The sequence below is a fragment of the Lagopus leucura genome, unplaced genomic scaffold (assembly GCF_019238085.1).
Source record: "Lagopus leucura isolate 7727_CA_CO unplaced genomic scaffold, USGS_WTPT01 Super-Scaffold_100021, whole genome shotgun sequence".
In the NCBI taxonomy this organism is placed as follows: domain Eukaryota; kingdom Metazoa; phylum Chordata; class Aves; order Galliformes; family Phasianidae; genus Lagopus; species Lagopus leucura.
In genome coordinates this window covers 10,251,933-10,272,042 of record NW_024962274.1, presented here as the reverse complement: position 1 = coordinate 10,272,042, position 20,110 = coordinate 10,251,933, and the positions used below count along the sequence as shown (strand labels likewise).

The 20,110-nt window shown below is 39.2% G+C and overlaps 1 protein-coding gene and 1 long non-coding RNA gene across 2 annotated transcripts in view; one reads left to right on the top strand and one right to left on the bottom strand.

The window, feature by feature from the left end:
* The window catches only part of LOC122183996, a 60,794-nt gene that overhangs the window by 2,943 nt on the left and 37,741 nt on the right, over positions 1-20,110 (top strand). The window lies entirely within an intron of this gene.
* LOC122183995 (vesicle-associated membrane protein 2-like) overlaps positions 17,593-20,110 on the bottom strand; it is a 37,970-nt gene continuing 35,452 nt past the window's right edge. The window contains exon 5 of the mRNA XM_042878505.1: positions 17,593-18,936. Within this exon, the coding sequence (XP_042734439.1) occupies positions 18,920-18,936 (17 nt within the window). The 3' untranslated portion in view covers positions 17,593-18,919. The remainder of the gene's footprint in view (positions 18,937-20,110) is intronic.

Here is a 20,110-nt window from a genome sequence, read left to right as displayed (position 1 = left end):
ACTACCTTGAAAAGTGACACATAAAGGAACATTGCATTGTTCTGATTTAGAAGGGCTGAAAAAACACAAATGGAAGTTGTGTGTCTCATCACCATAACTGTGTGCTGATCCCAAGTCCCTTACACAAATTCAGGCGTAAATACAGCTTTGTGGACTCTCAGGTCAGGGTTAAGCTGTAGTGTCTATCAGCAACTCATTTTCAAGTCATTCTCACAGAAGTCTGAAGAAAGCCTGAACTTCAATCCATTGGGCCAAAAAAGTTTTCAAGCTTCCTGTGTAATTCGGAGCTTTACTGTATGGTTTCACAATCTACCTAAGGTGATCGAAGGCCTTGCAGAAGCACCAAAAGGAATGGTAACACCACCTCTACTAAGTTAAAAAGTAGAGATTAAGCAACTGTGCTGTCAGCTGGATTGGGAAATTGATTGGACTGAAAAATTCCAGGACAGCAGATTTCGGTTGGGCCATATCACAGCTGCAGGACCACTAAAGCCAATAGGATAGAAGGCCAGGTTTTGTGTCAGAGCAGAGATTCCAGAACCTATTGATATTAGCTGACAGTATGTGGAATTATGGAGTCAGGCATTTAAAATGAAATGTGCATGTCATTAAACTAACGTAAGAACACTGGTAAGGGATGACAAACAGAAAGTGAATCTTCATAATGTTGGATTTTTATGTCCTCTTCTGCACTGAAAAGAAGCTCCTCCATCAGGCTGGCGTTCGCCATTCAGAACCACCCATTCAGATGTAAAGACAGCTTTCACACGTCTCTGAGCTGGTGTAACACTTTGCTTTCATCAAGGGGGGCAGCACTTCTCTTCATGCCCTCCCTGCTAGTACCATGCTACCATATTTATGGTTACATGGTCTTCACCCTCTCTTTTGCCTACGCCACTACTCACTTGGCAGTGAGACAGAAACCTTTCTGAGTTCGTTTCCACACATCAAGCAACCGAATCTGGTTTCTTGGTGAGTAAATGCAATTCAGAGTCAATTCATGGCATGGACAGGACAAACATGAAACAAACGGGAAAGATCTTTTTAAAGGCAATGAGACAGAAAACATTTCCAGAGTTTTTGCTACCTGAAGCATGCAAATTTCTGGATTAAACACAGGCCAGTGTAGTGCATCTCCTTGAGATAGCTGGATTGCTCCACAAACACCTGAACAGCAGGGCTGTGATCTGGTGCTGTGCCTGCAGAACAGTGTGTAACCCAATCCTGGGCTCCCCACAATGTCTGATTTCTCAAGTGCTCCTTCTATTGATTTAAAAGTACATAGAGTTACTGACTTCCATCACACTTATCATCTCTTTTTGAACTCCAGTAGAGTGAGATGTTATCATTCTTAGCAAAATGAAGCAAGAAATACACCTTCTCTTAATAATAGAATAAGGCTAAAGAGACAAGATCTAGGTACTGGCTTCCCCTCTGGTGAGCATTTATGCAATTTTTATTAAATAGTCATTACGTAAAACATTGGATTATGACTTGGCACAGGATTGGAACTGGGCTCTTTCTTGTTCCCGGATAAGCTTTCAATAGTTGTGCCATGGGGTTATTCTGCTGCCCTTAGCTGCCAGAAACCTGTGGGTACAATGCTTCTGTAATTTGTTCCAGTTCTAAGAAACAGATTATAACATTAACTGATTATAACAGAAACCTTCGTAAGAAATTGGATGCTGAGCAGCAGACTGTTAGAATCTCTTCCATAACTCAACCCAGACTATCAGGTATTCATCCGTTCTAATTCAGTTACTAATCACAGCTCGGTGATTTATAGTTGGTAAAGAAGGAAAAGCCAGATTTTAAATTATAAGGAGCCTATTTCCTCATATTTCTGAAGTGTCTCTTAATTAAAAACACTTCATTTTTAGATTGAGTTTCTCATTACCATTCAACCTCAATTAGTTTTATGGTGTTAGTTCACACAAGACACTTTGAACTCAATGCTGCTGCTACTGAAGTCAATGGAAGCTTGGTTTTGTTTTCAAGAGAGTGTGCATACTAACTTAACTGGCTGTGTTTGCTTCAGAAAGAGAAACTAAATTAGAAAGTTCCGATAAGCCACAAATTAAAAGAGAAAGAGAAATGACAACTCACTTTGCACTCTTTCACTGATCCATACCACTAAGGACTGAGGGACTGTCACAAATTCTATTATTCTATTAACTTCTTTTGATTTAAATAGTTTAGAGAATGCACTCAAAAGAAGTCGGTAACTGAAACATAAAAAGCGCAGAATTTTCCCCATCATCGTGGATTATTTGATGCCTAACTGGTATGAGCTTTACTACTTGCCTTTCCTCAGTGCAGCCCCAGGGAGATTTTCCTCATCCACCTCATTTCCCAGCCATGTATTTTCTCAGAATGCCATATAGTTGTAATATCTTTGTCACATTTGTAGACAGTGGCCAATACATTCAAAGTTATCAGGTGAATGGGGAGAGGCAATCAAGCAAGGAGAAGCAAAGAAAGTCATTGTGTGAGCTGTATTTATATATTAAAAAAAACAAACCCTAAAATATAAAACTTATTGCCATAATGAAACATTTAATCTGCTTCTAACATGTGATGCTCTATTAGCTGTAGCAGAACTTTGGAATCAATGCTTCTGTTGTGTAACCACATTAAAAGAAATTGAAGAAGCAGTCTAATTCAATCAAAAGGAAAAAGAAAAAAGACAAACCACCAAACCCAAACTCTTTCATTCCTTAAAGGAGAAAGGTCAGAGTGTATAAAAGAAAAGCAGGAATTGGTAATTCTAAGTAATATTAGCTAATGTTGCTCAGTAGAGGAAAAACTGTTTTCATACTAAAACACTGCGCTGCAGGAAAAGTGAGGAAATGTATTTGAGAAAAAGGAGGTAGGTAGAACAACAAGAGTGAACATAATTCTACCTTTCTAAAAAAGCAGAACGATGACACATTCCTCCTGTAGGCAATTATAAAAATGGTGTAGGACTCATCCTTTCTTTCATGTCTGGGTAGAGAACTGGGTAAGCATTGGGATTTTTTTTCTAACAGGTCTGAAAATACATATCCAGTTGCCTTGCTACCTTTTTATCCATCTGAGTAATTTAGAATAATTATTTTGTGTTCCCAGTCCTGCTCTTTCATGGTGCATTACTAGCTGGCTATTGTTGCTAATAACATTGGTAGCATTTGCTGGCTTCATTAGACCCTGCAGAAAGCAGTGCTAGTTAGGAGGCTGATGCCTCTTGTATGGTAATAGCATTCTTGGTGTTTTTTTAAATGAATAATGTGCAGTGAAAACTGACTTGGGGAGACTTATTCAGAGTAATTCTGCATTATAGTGTCAGCCTATGAAAGCATATTCAATCCAAACAGTAGAAACTATCTGGGTTGCTACAAAGCTCAGCATGCATACGAAGCCCACCCAAGAAGCACAGTCAGTGCTCAAACATTTAGCTCACTGTGCTACAGCTGCTGTGAGAGCATTCCTGCAGCTGGTTAGCTCAAAGCGGGTGTGGGAAGGCCAGCCTGTACTGCAGTCCTTGCTGGTGGTGGTGTCCAGAGCAGTGGTGCCTAGTGAGCTGGCTGAAGTGTCTCCTTCATGTTCCCATAGGTCTAGTTGAAAAATGGTAATTTCTCTCTGCAGAATTTTTTAAAATCTTCATTTATTTTCACATTTGATTCACTAGCATGAGTTACCTAGATGAGGGAAAGAAGAGCAATAAAAGCAACATGTTTAAACTGAATTAAAGAGCTTGTATTTAAACACTAGGCTATCATCTACTTGAGCTGTTAATCAAATTTAGTTGCTAAGTGCTGTCATTTCTGCTCATCCAACCTGAATTATTCCAAGGCACATGCGCCCCTCTTCTTGTAGTGTGGATGGCAAATTTGAATTTTGTCAGATCTTTTTTTTCCTTTCCCTGTGAATCATATATAGTAAGTTACCTATTATTGGATTAATTTAAAAACTAACTCATCAGTTCCTTCTTACCTGCAAGTCAAAATTTACAAATAGCCAGGCCAATTTAAGCCTACTAACAGTGGAATTAAGACGACGGGTCTCAGTACCAGCAGAACTTGATGTGTTCTGGTTAGACATGCATTCTACTCTTCAAAGCACTCAGAAAGCAAACCAAAAAATGGTAAGGCCTTGAAATGGCAGATTTGATAGTACTTCACTGCAGCCTAACAGCCAATAAATCAACTTCTTTTTTGTTCATTCATTGGCATAATATCTCTTTTCAGGTTCTAAAATGAAATTAAAGCACATTGTGCCACCAAAAGACTTTTCCTCTCTTCAAACTTGATCATTGGAGCACAGATCAGTGCTCAAGGCCAGAGATATGACACTCCGCAGAAGGTCATGAAGTTGTTACAAGTAACTGTGACTCAAACCTTGAGATTCACATTGACTTAATGTCAATTACAGAATGCAAATGTATACATGTATATACAATGTTTTGGTGGATTACAGTGAAATGAATTGTATAGGGAGACCAGTAATGCAATATATTTGAAAACTGCACTATGCCCATCTAGTCACAACCTTGTTTCCACCGCAAGTAAATCAGTTCACTACAATAAACTGAAACAACAGCAGGAGACTTTGTGAGAAGACTGCCATATTGCACATTGAGAAAATTTTCCTGCTGTTTGCATGCTGTAGTGGCTAAATCTGAAACAGAACCTCAGTTACATATATATATATATATAAAATATATATATATATTATATATATATATATATATAATTTGTTGTTTTTATTGGCATTGGTGGAATTTTTATAACACCAAAAATATGTCACAAATGATATTCAATTTTTCAAGGTTTACCCAGACACGTCCTACTTCCTATTATCTACTTTCTCTAAAAGACCTTAGCGAAGCAATTGTTGATCTACCAGAAGGTGGGAAAGCAAAGATGTAGCACAGGTTCATTTCTTACTCCCTTGATAAGAAAACTCAGTTTGGAAGTCGATCACTCTTCAGTGTGAAGACACAACCAAGCCTTGATGCCTTGGTCAAGCTAGACCAAAGTCCCCTTATTTACAGAACTCCGTTCTCTTAACACCATTATCTTTATCCCACAACAAAAAATGATGATCTCAACACACCAGTATTCTGTAGTTTAAAGGCTTTTGTTTGTCTTAAAACCACACTGTAGATCTGCTCATTTGTTAGTATTGCTGTTAGTATCGTTAGCATGGACACGTTGGTATCTGCTGCCAGAGGTGTGGTGGGGGCTGGGATGCCGGAGGGCAGGCAATTACAGAAGGGCAGTTGGCTCTATTAATATGTCAGACATACTCCTGCAGCAGGGCAGGTGGCGTGTGAGAACACTGCGGAGCTGCCTGAAGAACTCTTTGTTCTCCCTTCAGTTCTAGTTTACTGACTGTGGTGAAACCACTCATTAGAAGGGAAGGTAGGGAACGTTCTTAAATGAGTCATGTTTGTTCTGTGATTGTCAGACTACATCCGTAACTGGTTCAGCAGCTCTATTCAACTGGTGAGCCCATTCCCACTACAGCACACGACACAGGGAGCCCGTATATAGACAGCTGTGGGCAACGTGCTTCATGTTGACTCTATTGCAAGAGAGTACAGGAAAGACCTATTATACATGAGAAATTCACAGCCTTTCCTTCTAAGGTGCATTTAAATTATATACTTTAAATTAAAAAAGAAAAAAAAAAAAAGAAAAAAGAAAAACAAGAATTGAGAGTCCATTGAGGACAAATGAGGCAACATAATCAGAGTCACCCTGTGCAATGCTGAACTTGAAAATGCTGGATGCAAACCTGGAAGCATCAAGAAAATACAAAAAACTCTGATGGTCAACATTGGCCACCATTATGGCCAGACCTCAGTCTTCTTAATGAATTTTTTTAAATAGAGAAAGTCGAGAACTGAAGTGAAATTCCTTGTGGCATAATAGCCCAGGCAAGAGGGGGAGCAGCATTTCACACAGCATCACAAAACGGAGAACAGGACACTGGGGGGTGGTGCAGAGCAAATGAGACAGTGCCAAAAATCACACTCCCCAAAACGCTGTAAGTTTGAGAACACTTGAGAAACGCGAAGGCTGTCTGAATTAACTGATGTGAGGAGAGCAATGTGAGAAGTGTTACAAGCAGTACAATTACAGCACAGCACAACGGTTAACCTGAGGGGCAGACAGCACAGATTAATTCCGTGCATACAAATTGCGACTGAATTCGTTTTGAATGTGCAATTAAGTCTGACGCTATTAGTCTACCTCGGCATAAGGTGGAATAAATTCCCCAGAATAACAAGCGGTGGGCAGCAGTGCCCGCACCGCAGCACACCACAGCAGGGCCGCTCTGTGGGGCCGCCGGGAATCCCCCGAGGCTCGCAGCAGGGGGAGCCCCGCGCAGGCTCACTGCGGGCCGCTGTCCGGCTGCGGCGTGGAAAGGGCTGATTGGTGGTGGGGCTTTCCTTCATTGCAGGATTTTAAAAACGATTTAGTTTGATTTTTTTTTTTTTTTTAAAGAAAATTTTAAAAGAGAATCTTCTTTCTGACATTGCATTGCGATGTGCCTGATCGTGCCAGCACGTTAAAAAAGGGGAAAGTTCTGAAAGCTCCCACAGATTCTCTAAGGTCTCACAGAGAAAACAATCAGGAATAGAAACTGCCAATTAAAGATATTCTGAGGCTCGACTTCTCCCTGTTGCCTGGGTCAAACGAGAGCAGGCAGGTTTTGTATTTGAAAGGCTCACTTTATAACCTCCCTTTTTGCTCTCTATCTCTAGGTGTGATTGTGATGTGTTATACAGCCCTACTATGCTGAAGAAGAGCTCACACTGCTCGTTTGGGTATTAACATTCTAATTGTTAAAATATTATTTTGTGGTAGAATCCAGACACTGGGATATCTGTAAAACAATGGTGTCTTAGTGTCATCAGAAAGCTTTTCAGTATTCTACACGAAAGCTGATAAATTTGTATACAGCCAAGGGCAGCTCCTAATGGGCACAGCGCCACAGAAACGCAGCAGCACTAAAACAGAGCCAGCTTGGCCGCCTTACTCCATAGGGCTATAAATTCTAGGCTTAGCTACAGATCAACATGTAGGTTAGCTCATCATCTAGATTATAGTCAGGCCTTGAGCATACTACTTTTGCCTGTATCTCCCCAGAAATACCATTTCTAGTCCTCAGCAAAGGCTGCTACTGTATTTCTTCCATCTAACTGACAAACCGAGGCATCTCATTTACAACTGGCATCAGTGTCCAAAGTGATTAGCTGTTTGAGTGGTCAAGAAACGCCTGTGCAGGAAGAAAGTTTTGCTTTTTGTATATGAATGCTGGAGGATGGGGAAGTTGTAGCAGTGGGGAAATTACTCAATTTTTCAGGCCTTATACTCTTGAGTGAAACAGAAAACCCTAAAACTCTTGCTGACAGAAGCAGGAGGATTTAGATGAAATTCATCCTTAAAGAGATTGCTTACAGTAGTTTCACTAATGATAATTTTTTTAATTGCCCAAAACTATAGAAGTAAGACATTAAATGAAACAATGGGTATAATATCAGGATGACTGCCATGGAGGCAGAGGTGGTATTGACAGTGTTAAATACTGTAAGCAATTGTAATAATTACTGTTGTAGGTAATACTAATATGCCTGTAGGATGTTTCAGTTTCCTTTAAAAGAGGCAACGAAATGTCTGTGCTACCACATAAAGCATTTAGTGAGCCCACACGTGGATGAGAACATTTACTGCTGCCCTGGTCATACGTGATGGAACTGGCAGATGTGCAGAAATGGACTTCTAGGGTGACAAAGGAGGACATGATCTAAAGAATTAGAATAATTAAGACTGGAAAAGATCATCAAGTCAACCCATCCTCACCATACCTACTAAGCCATATCCCTAAGTGCCACACCTACACATTTATTGAAAATCTTCAGCCAACAGACAGTAGAAAAGCCAGGCTTACCCACATTTATTAAGCAGTTCAGCTAATGGCTGATAAATTATAATTAGACTGTTCAATGCTGAGGGAGGAAGAAAGGGTGTTATTTCTGCAGAGTCACTGTAGTTGTCTTAAAACAGTTTTAACTGAGCGTCATTGATACCAGGAGATTCCCACAGTAAAATGTGTTAATATTTGTAGGTGTAAGAACTTCTCATAATAGCTGCCCAAATCACAGGTGCCATTACAAGATTACATTCTCCTAGATTTGAAAGATCTCAGAAAGCAAAAAAAAATTTTTTTTAATCACAATCATCACTACCTAGCTTATGTTTCATATAGAGCTCTATTAGTCTCAAGATTTGAGGTCTTTTATCCTCAGTCTGCACTTTTTTATATTTTCCCTAAATGGTGAGATTTTTTAAAAATTTTAAATATGTCAGGAGCACTTAAAAGCATTGTGTTCATTCACTTACCTCCATGTAGTTCAGCTCAGAAAGCAGAGTATGTATGGTCACTTCAAGGTCTGCCTTGTCTTCGAACTATATTCCAAAGCATAAGCATATCCCAGAGCTGTTCATCCTGTTAACTTCATAAATCCCCAAAACAGCCCTTTCTTCTCCCTGAACTTCCATCAGTTATGCAAAACTGCTATCCATACAACATGCAAAAATACATTTGATTTTTCATATGATCTTACTAGTCCTGCTATCTTCCCCATAATCACTACATATAATTTCATTTTTACTTGATTTCATCACTTACTAGAATTCTATATAAGCTGGATCATTGGAAATTGAACCATTGTCTTTCAGCAAAACTGAGCTAATTAGCTAACCTGACTGTAAGGGAGCTAACAGAGGATTTCTTCATTATTAGCATAAGCCTTATTTTGGCTTTGATCAGTTTCCTGTGTTCTTCAATATCACATCTACATGCACCACACAGCCTAATTCACTCTCTCAGTCCTTATATGCTACTTCACGTAGGTGAGAATATGTGTTGTATGAAACAAAAATAAAAAAAATCAATGATTTCTTTGTCCTAGCTTCTTACAGATTCATAGTGTCCCCAATTTACTGCCAAGCGTGCTAAGAGTTACCAAGGAAAAGGCTGTTGTTTTACTAAAAGAGCACTGTGCATTTTGGTATCACCTGTTCTGGTGTGTCAGGTGGGGAGATAATACCATACCTTCATATGCACTGAGATGATTTGCAGACAATTTAAAATTACTGAATAATGTCCCATAGGCATGAAGGCATAGAACCATCTAGAAATATCTAGCTATCTGTGATGCTTATATATTTAAAAATGTAGGGGTAGTCCCTAGGAGGGGACAAAAGCAGCCAACTCTTGTCCCTTCAAGGAGCTTAATTACTCATTAGTGATAAGGATGGTAATGGTTTCTGTGCCCCATTAAGCCATCACACTAGTCGTAAGCAGCAGCAGCTGTTTCAAGTGAAAGCAGAAGATGATCCTGAAAGTCTGTATTCCTCTCACAAAAAAATCCTTCTTTCTCCACTTAAAAATGCATCTGAAGTACACAAAACCCCTGAACTAGCAAGACTCTGTGGCAATGAGTTCCCTTAGTTAAGTGTGCTTTATTAACAGGAAAATATATTTCTCCATAGGGAGAACTAAGAAGAAGGTCAAATGTAATAAATACATTTTCTCACGTGCTTCTCTTTAATGACAATTCTTTAATGATTATACCTAGTGCTTCCACTGCTTCCCTTCTCCTTTTTTTGTATATGGATTTCACTGTTGTCTTACACCAGAAGTTTTTTACTTTTCTGTTAGACTGAGTATATAAAAATTCAGGGTGACTTAGGAAATATGAGTTTCCAGAAGATAACACAGAGAGGGAATGAAAGCTGAAACTACTTACCTCTGGTTAACTGTGTGCATTCAGAATAGAAACATAACAGAAAGCATCTACTTAAAACAAGATTTATTGGCACAAACATGCATGTTACAAATGTATGCAGTATTCTTGGAAAATATGTTCACCACTTCAAGAAAAAAAAAATCACCACCCACAAGAAAATACAGTAATATCAAACATCTTAAGTTGTCACAATTTCAGCATCAAAATGTTTGTGGAATTTTATCATTTTTAAACTAACATCCACTGACCTCCAGGTCGAGCACTTTCAGAAATTTCCTGGTCTCCACAACATTTTTTTCCTTCTCAGGTAGCTCTATTAAGAAGCAAATGGAATATTTTCTATAGAGGCACAAATCTCAATTTCTTGCCCAGTACAGTTGAGTCCACGAGGTCAGAGATGCTGTTCTCGGCAAAGGCTTTCAGATCCTTTTTGAACTCATTACTACATAGCTTAGCACTACGGTGTGGCCTTCAAAGGATGCAATTAATGGTTTGGTCTGGAGTTTAGTTTTTAAAATGGCAACTGAAAATAAATTACTGGTTATTCCTACTAGAGCAAAGAAAGCTTAAAGAATTAAAAAGAAGGAGATAGAAGAAAAGTTTTTGTTTTGCACTGCCATTCCAGTGGCATTGAACAGAGACTGGCATTGTTAAAGTGGCTTGTGAGGAAAACTAGAATATCAGTAAATTCCCTTCTTTCTCTTGTGCCACTGTAGTAACTTAGTAACCAGTCAGTGTTCTGTCACTGACCTCAAACAGTGCAGAATCAGACTACCAGATGCCTTGAATCTGATTGAATGCTATCGATAGCCTCAGGTTTGGCCTCAGAGGTGCGGGCTTCATGTATGCAGGAGGAAAAGAATACACTGATATCCTCAGCTTCATCAGACCTGACCCAGAAACACCCCCCGCCCTGTGCTGCAGAACCTCTCCCTGCCCCCAGCTGCCCCTCTCCAACACAGCCCCATGCCATTCCCTTGGGCACAGTCGCTGTCACACAGAGCACAGCTCAGCGCTGCCCATCTGCTCCCAGTGAGGAGCTGCAGTTGCCACGAGGGCTCTGCTCAGCCCCTGTGCTCTGGGCCAAACAAAGCAGGGGATCTCAACCACTCCTCATAGATCTTGCACTCCAGACCCTTCAGCATCTTTGTGGCCCTCCTTTGGATGCTCTCGAATAGTTTCTTGTCCTTCTTGTATCATGGTGCCCATTGGCAGAGTTCACTCTTGAATCCCCCACCATCCTTGAAAACTTTCAAAACTTAGCATGACAAACCCTGAGCAATCTGATCCAACTTCACTTGGTCCTACTTTGATTGGAATAAATAAACCCCAGAAGACCATTCCAACCTAATCTTCTATCATTCAAAGGAAAGGCTTTTCCTCTCCTGAATTAGAACATAGCATGGTTTCCTCATCAGGTCTGGATTTAGTAAGGACAGGTGAGTCAATGGGAAGTTGTCTCTTCCCATTAGCACTGTATGATGCAGTATGCCCTCAATCTCAGATGGTGATAAAAGATACATAGCTATCTTCTTCTTCTCTTTCCTTTGCTTCTATCTCAAAGCCCCCAGAGAGGAGAAATTCGCTATGTGCTTAAGCATGTGCTGTAGTAGCTTCCAAAACAGGGCATGCTTTGTTTTTTGCTCAAGGCCAGAATGTGAAATACTCAACCATATATTCAGGTCTACATTGCTGAATTGTATGCATAGCACCTTCAGAGGCTGCTTTTCAGCAATAAAACTCAAACATAAGTGATTAAGAAAAACAATTATTAACTGGCTACAAACTCTTATTTCCTGTAATGGCTAAAACAAATTTATAAGAATTAATATATGGACACTGTGAGAACTTTTTATAATGCAAAACTAAGTAAAGATTGCCCATGGTAAATACTGGTTGTGCTTTACCTCTTCCATACTTCAGAAAAGAATGTATCACCCAAATGGCAAACATTTGTCCGCATATATATATGCATTTGGAGCAAGGGAGGAAAAAACAGTTGTGAAATAAAAATTTAACCTCTACAACAGTTGATATTTCCCCCTCAAAATGTATTTTTGCAACAGACAAAGGAAGCTTTTAGGCCCCATTCTTGAGTAGGAGGTACTAATCTTTCTAATGTCTAATCTTTCAGTGGTGCTGATAAACACAATATGACTAATATTTTACCATGTGGTTGAGGAGGGAGGACTTTTCATTTACAAGACAAAGCAATAATGGATTTCATTACAAATAGTTGACTACCAGTAATCTTTCATTGTGCAGACCTGTGCATGTGGCTTAGTTGCATTAGCGTTTAATCTTATATCCAAGTTGGGAAAAAAGCAAATGGAAAACATATTGAACTTTGCATTTATACTGAAAAAAAAAATCTGTCATTAATGAACGGGCTTTGGAAGCTTACTATTTGTCTAATTAGTATAGCTGCTAGTAACTTAAATACAAAGAATATTTAGAGATAAACTGTTTAAATTTCATGAAAGGCTGAACTTGCAGTATTTAGGATGCTGTAGTTTGTTAGTGGCACGGGGCCCACACTGACCACTACATTGTCAGGTCTAACCAACATGAGCCTGACTAATGGAGAAACTGTTGCAACCTTTCAGGTAAATTCTATAAATATTAAGAGTTGAACTTCCAAAAACAATTGTGTGCTGTACTTCTATGAAGTACAAAAGAAAACAACAGCAGCTACAGCTGATGGTTGCACTTGATGATCTTTTCAGGTCTTTTCCAACCTTAACAATTCTATGATTCCACATTATTTGGTCTTACTTTCAATAAATCTGCAGCTTATTGGGGGAGAAACTAATTTCTAAGGATACATTAACATAATGAAGACTGTTAGTTCTTTTAAACTCTTCTCTTTCCACAAGCTCAAACCACCACCACCACACGTCCAGGATGTCAAAAATGTATTGGATTCAGCACAGAGTTTTTCCATCCTTTCCATCATGGACTGTTTAATAGTGGAAAAGAATAGATATTAGCATGGAATGAGGGTAAACAAAAAGATGACGCTGTGTCAATAAGATGTTATTACTGGCAGACTGAAGCTGTGTACAGCAAGAGGTATATCTATTTAATGCACCGATCACTCTGGAGCCCTTATTTGACTCACGTCCTGCAGCACTTCTGCAGCACATGGGCAGCATGCCTTGGGGTGGTACATCCCGAACTGCTCTTGCAAAAAACTCTAAATCGTTACTGTGTATGTCTCCTGTAGTTTCAAGAAAAAAGGTGGAAGGAAGTACATTCAGCTGCCTCATTTGAAGTAGTAGTGTATATACACTTCAACAGACTAGCACGGCTTAGTTTAGCATGTGAATGGCGCTCTTAAGTACAGGCTCTCCAAGGAGGCTACAGAACGTTGGCAACATTTCACTTAAACCATTTCCCCATTTACTACTTTGTCATTATCACTCAATCCTTATTTGCCATTTCCTCTGTCTTCCAACAAAACTGATAGAATTACTGTTCCAAGAAATACTAAAAAATTAATTAAAACTGCATTGTGCACTATCGCATCATTTCGAACTGCATTATAACCAGGAGCCGTGCCCTGCCTTCAGTGTTCTCATACCCTCAGTAGGGGCTGGTTTGAGGACAACGGGGCATTATGGGCAGGAGGCTGTGCTCCACTCAGGCCTAACTCAGCTACGATTGAGGTCAACAGTAACAACAGGACAGAAGGCAGGGAGTCAATTCATAGGGCAACAGAACAGCCCCAATATGCTATGCTCCAAATATATTACGCTCCAAAAACACAAAGGCTTTGCGAGAACAAAGACTTGAAGAATAATGGTGAAGCCAGCTACTGTGAGAATAGCTATAGAATGGACAGCCTTTCGTAATTATCTTTGTTGTTCTCTATGGTATTTTCTCTTTGAAAACAAATAATTTGCCCTTTTAAACTTACAGCACATGGCTTCTTTGCTTGAATAGAGTGTTACATATGAACCATGAGGCTGTATTCATGTTTTTAACCAGTACAGGTTATGATTTTTGCTTTGGAGAGTTAGCAGATGTGATACAGTCATGACAGAATGAGGTTACTGCAGAAATGACTCATTGTTAAATAATCAAGTGTTTACCAAAACTGCTTGTAATCAGACTGCCACAGTTTTACTTTACTGTAAGATGTAGCTTTTAAATGTCAGTGCATTGGGAAAGAAGGTAAGCTTCTTGGGTGGCTCAGATCTCTTTTTATGCATGTGTCAGTCTTCTGGTTCTCAATGGAGAAAAAAGGCAACTGAGAACATCAATGGAAGCATCAATTAATGAAATAAAGTAAGGGAAGTTAATTGAAGAAGAAAAAAAATCATTTCTTGAAGTGGAATAATTTCTGAAGGAGAAAAGAAGGAAAAAGGAAACGCGAGGTTCTTGTTGGACTGTTTCATACATCTCAATCTTGTATTCCTACTGAAAGTAACAGCCATCATCTAAGACATTTTCAGCCAATTATTTCTCATGATACAATTGCTATTTTCAAACAATGTTATTCAGCCTTTTAGCTTTTAAAGACAGGTGCTTGAGGGTGCTTGTACTTTATCTAGCATGGAGAAACACAAGCTCAAATAAATTCCATTTAACAAAAGGGCTCCAGATCAGCTGGGGAGAATAACTGCCAAGAAGAACATCTCAACTCCTCTGACTACACAGGGAACCCAAAGGTTAAGTCTGTTACTGTCCTAAGGTTCAGGTCAGGTCAGATTCAGGTCTGAATCCAGACCAAAGAGACTTTGGCCTCTTTGAGACCTTTCTCCAATACTCACTGTGTACATTGGGAGTGAGCCCATTGCCTTATATGGCTACTGCTTAAAAGGCAGGAGAGGTGGGGTCAAGATGTAAGCCCTTGGTTACACTCAAGTGCCCTCTGATTTGTTTTGTGAAGATCTAGCAGATCTAGCACCAACATGAGCAACAGAGGCACTGCCATGAAAAAAAAATAGATTATACATACGCCCACTGGGTCTGTAACCTCACATAGGACAGAGAGAAAAAACTCCATAAAGTACAAAGATTTCAGTAATACCTGAGCTTCCAAAAGTTCCTGAAGTCTGTCTGCCATGACAGATGCACTTCAGAGAAACAGACATCACTGTTTTACATGCATGCTCTTAAAAGGCATGTCAGAGTCATGAACTTGCTTATAAGAGCTAAAACCCATTTAGACAAAAAGTAGCTTGACTGTTCAGAAAGTTATAGGAAGGTCTGTTGGAGAATCAGGGACAGGAATGAATGAATGAACGAGACGCAGCAAATGATGAATTTCAAAAGGCCTTGCTAACCAAGAAAAAAAGCCAGGCCTTACTTCATGCAGGTTCCAATGGAACAGAAGTACCAGCTTTAAAAGTCAAATTGACTAAACTTTGAAATCACTTCTTGTCCTACAGACCCTAGAGTTACATTCAGAATCTTCATCAGATTCTCCCTCCTCCATTTAATAATACCAGATTATGTTGAACTACGTTGGACTGACTGTGCTGTTACATAACAATGTCATCAGGTGTCTCTGTTTGGACTTCACACTACTTGCTCCCGCAAGTTCTGCATTCCAGATATTTAGGTTTAGAGCCACATTTATGTTATTTCAAGGTGAGCTAAATTAGAAGGAAGAAGGCATAATGACCAGGCAGGACTTTACTGCTCTGTGAAGAGTGGCTGCAAATAACACTACTTAAACCTAACATATTGATGTGTAGTCAAGCTAAAAAGCAGCTATGACACAAACACAGACTAGCTCCTAATCACCCAATTTCAGCAATGACGTTTCTGAATGTCATTATCATGCCAGCAGTGCAGCTGTAGCCCAGAAATCAGGGGAAGAGTAAGTGCTGATTATAAGTACTGAGAATGCAAGTCTCTTACGTTACTAGTGTAACTAGTCTAACTCCAGTTAAAGCTACCAAAATATAAATTAAAGCTATGAAAACTCTAGCTAAAGCTTCCAGCCAGAGAAGTCTTCCATTTGGTCCCCGGGATGGCAATCATAAGTTAATCAGCCTTGCAGTCTCCTGAGGGTTTGCCATGAAGTAGATAAAAGGGAGCCACTTTATGCCTTTTTACCAGCATGAGCCTGGGCAGTAATTAGTGAAGAAGAGTCATAGTTTAAATTCTACTCAGTAACTGAAATTCTAGCCAGTACTGACTAAAGAAGAATGAGTTAACCTTTATATGGGAAATTTGCTATTACATATAGGGAGCTGTAATTATGAATGGACATTTTAAACATAAAGGCAGTGACTGAAAAACAAATCAATCCTGGCTTAAACACAAATAAGATCTCCAACTGTGTTTATATAGATTGTCCTCTGTCACACTCCATGTGTAAGTGATGGTGTTTCACAATCCATGACCTTAAACTGTTCTCTATTACCATATTCTCACTGCAAGATAATTAACATCTGCAGGAGCAGTAAGACTCCAGGTCTATACAGTGCAGAAGGACATACTTGTTCGTGTTTCTTGGGCTGAATTAGAAATGTTACATGGCTTACCAGCTGCAACCAAACAATACAGCTAGCGAACATTGGACATGCACAAGCACACTATAAGGCAACCAATTTAAAAACATTAATTTAGCAAATTTATTAGAACACAGGAGGAAATTGCCTCTTCACGAACATTTTACAGCCCACTAGAGGCTAGGTTTCATGACTAAACTCTTGCAAATTCTTACCAGCGTCTAGTAGTAGTCAACCTTGTCAGTTGCTATTTTGAGGGAGAATGAATACACATTCAGCAGTTTATCTTCTCCACTGCCCCCTAAAGCTCCCATTTTGATTACTAACTTGAGATTAATGAGCTCAGAGGACTGAGCTCTTACAGATTCATTATAGTTTCATTTGTAAACTTTGCATCTTCATATCTTCTTCATGTGTATCTCTTGCTTACATCAGATAAACAGTCACTTTAGACTGATGGGTATGATGGTATCATATAACCTTACTGATTGTACTATCTCCAGTGAAAGCTATTTGTATCTCATGAGATGTTTCAGCATTCCTGTAGAGAAGCCCCATGAGGATCAAGTCATGCTCAACGTGAGTATGGGCGGCAGGGTCTCACCATCAGGAGGTAGTTCTTTCTGTTATCCAAATATCTTAATAGTCTAAAAAGGGTCCTGAAGTTGGATAGCTTATTCTTTTTCCAGAAAAGTTTCAATTACACACAATAATAGCATTTCACAAAGTCAGGCCCTTTAATGACAGCATAATTTTCTGTCCGATCCATGAGGATTTTAGAATAGTTCATGCACTTAGCTGATGAACTGAAGCAAGCAGGGCATACCAGTAGCACATCAGAAACTTTGAAAGTTACTTTGAATGTTTTGAAACTTTGAATGTTTGAAGGTTACTTTTATTACGACCATGGCCACCTGCTAGTTAACAATATGAAACAATACACGTGAAAATGAAGTAATAAATATATAGAAAAACAATGCAGCTGGAACCATTCAACTAATCATTGCTTATTCCCTCCACAAAATTCTACTTGAGATCTACTGCAATGAACTTGTCTGGTTCTCTCTTTTTTTTAAGTCTAAGATCATGTTAAGAGAGATGCTCTTCAATGAGCATATCTGCTAATATAGCTATTTATGTGCCTTAACAGAGTTGCAGGCAAAAATAAATAAATAAATAAAATTTAAAAAAGAAAATCTAGCAATTCTTAGAAATTCTGAAGATCTCAACTTAAAAAGGAGCTGTCAGGATTGCTTGGCTTAAAATCTGAAAATTCTAGTTTCCAGTTTAAATAGATAAGCTTAAAATTGGTATAATTCTCTCTGGATATTATCCACATTCTTCTCAAAACAAACTGTGCAGTATCTTAAAAATCAAGTAGAAATCAAACACTTGGGTGTAACCTTACAACAATAGCATACAACTTTCCCCCCAAATGCAATATATTCTTTACTTTAATTGTATCAAATGTTGGTTTAAGTATGAAAAATATCTGAACTGAGTACTTTATTAAGATGATGTTATAGCTTATAAACTATACAAACACAACTTAAATTTAAGTAAGCCTACTAACACCTCCAGTTTAGAACAGTGTTTCTCTGCCTTCCTCTGCTCAAGGAAAGCTTTGTTAGGCACTATCCAATTTCCATTCCCTGGCCTCTGTCCCTACAGTTCCTTCTGTTACTGCATCCTCCTCTTCCCGATTTTTAACTGATCCTCACAAAGGGAACCATTTCTGCAAAATGGTGTAGAACCAGCTTCTTACAGTTGTGATGGGAAGCCACAGACATCACCCAAGTCATTTATATACTCAAGTTAGAGCTATAAGCATTGGAGTTTGTCATTCAAGAGAGTTCTGTGAATTGTGACAGACACTACCTTGAGTCCTTAGCAAGAATCTGCATCTTGGTTATTTATGGTGCTTGCATTACCATTTCTGCATTTCACTGAGCTTTTTCAAGATTGTGCTAGCTAACATTTTTTGGTGTCGAACAGTCTTCTTTCTGTCTTTCACACTGAGGCCATCTCAGTTGCTCAGAACATACTGCAAGGGAAAAATTAAATCCATAAAATGCAGATATATTTATTTTCTGCAGGTAATGTTTTTAGATGGATATCACATTTAATTTCAAAAACATATGTGATTGGTTGGCTAAGTAGAGACGTCTTACACATTCTATGAATAGCTGCAAGTACCATTCTCCAGTGCAGCAGACACTTGCTACCTCAAAAAGCTGCATCTGATAGTGGATTTTGCCACGCAGCTTTAGGTACTCAGACTAAGAATTTTGGCCCTCATGTTTGCTGAAACCTGACAGTGTCCCTTTACGCAGGAACTCTCCTACAGCTGCATTCTCCAATTCTGAGATATTTAGGATGCTTTTCTTATACTACGGTTTCTGAAGGTCAGTGCGTGCACATTTTAAGACACAGTGATAAGACAGTGTATGGAACTACTTGGCAGTATTTAGCTGGTACAGTTTCTTGTGGAAACAACAGAATTCCAAAACACACCACACTGAATGCTTATACATTATTAGAAGCAAAAATCCCAAGACACCAGGAATTAAAAAGCGGAGTTCAACAAAGGAACACTGATATTGTTGGTTGATACGAACAAAGTTGTGCCAAGTCTTCCTTCTTCATTTTTTCAAGTGGAGAAATAAACTGAGAAAGGAAGCAGAAGGGGAAAAATAAGACATACAACATTGGTTAGTACAGAGTTACCACTGTGCTTTATCTCACAGAAGCTTGTTCTATCTGAGGATGACAAGCACATCTTTTGCTGAAAGAACACAGGGTTTAACATTGTGCCTTCCTGCTTGGAATAGAACTGTGACTCCCATCCCAAAATGCATTTAAAGGGAGAACTGGAGTGGAAAGCAGGGAAACTGTGGCTCCAGAAATAGAAAAGACAAGGAGCGATGTTGATGTGAGCAACCACCCCCAGCAATACCTGCATGCCCACATGGAGTAGATCTTCCTTGGGCAGCCAGCCTACTCGTCCAGGGTCTCACTACCAAGATGAAAGGTAGCTCAGCTTGGATCACGTTACCAGTTGTAGTTTGTTGCTTACTGTGAGGAACTACCCAGTTTATCTGTGTCTATAACCAGCCTGGCACTGCAGATATCTTGTTGACATTCACATCGATTACATGCCTTGTCTATGGCAGCCTACTGAACACTTGATGATAACTGAATTTACAAATATACTTGAGAACTGCTGTAAATGAAGACACCTTTGAGTTCAATACGCAGACCCCAGTTTGATGATGTGACGCTCACATTTGTGATTAAATACTGAATCCAACCTAAGCATGTCAAACTTGCTACTTCTGTTTCCAGACTTACCAAGGCAGGCACTCAGCATTTAAAACCAGGAGGAAAACAACGTTATCACTCATACATAATTTCAGAGTTAACTTTTAAGGAGAAATTATTAGCTATCTTGTCTGTTTTTTACTTTCTTGTTAAGATATAGAGTGCTCAATGATATATATATATACACACAGCAAGCAATTCAATGGCTGCATATCTGTCTTCTCAGGTTGCTGCACTAAACTTCAGAACAAAGGCCTGTCTTTCTCTTGAAGCCACTCACCTCGAGTGCCCGGTTAATATAGTTAATTAATATCTAGCCAGTTCTCATTCTCGCTGTATTAGAGTTATGAAACCCTACAATCATTCTGGGTCACTCTGGTGCCAGCATTCATAAGACTAATAAACTTCCACCTGTATCTCAATCCATTCAGTTATGTTTACAGGTGATTCTGTAAGCCTCCTTTACAGAAATAACGGGAAAATGGAAACATGCCAAAGGTGAGGCATGTAATTTGAGAGC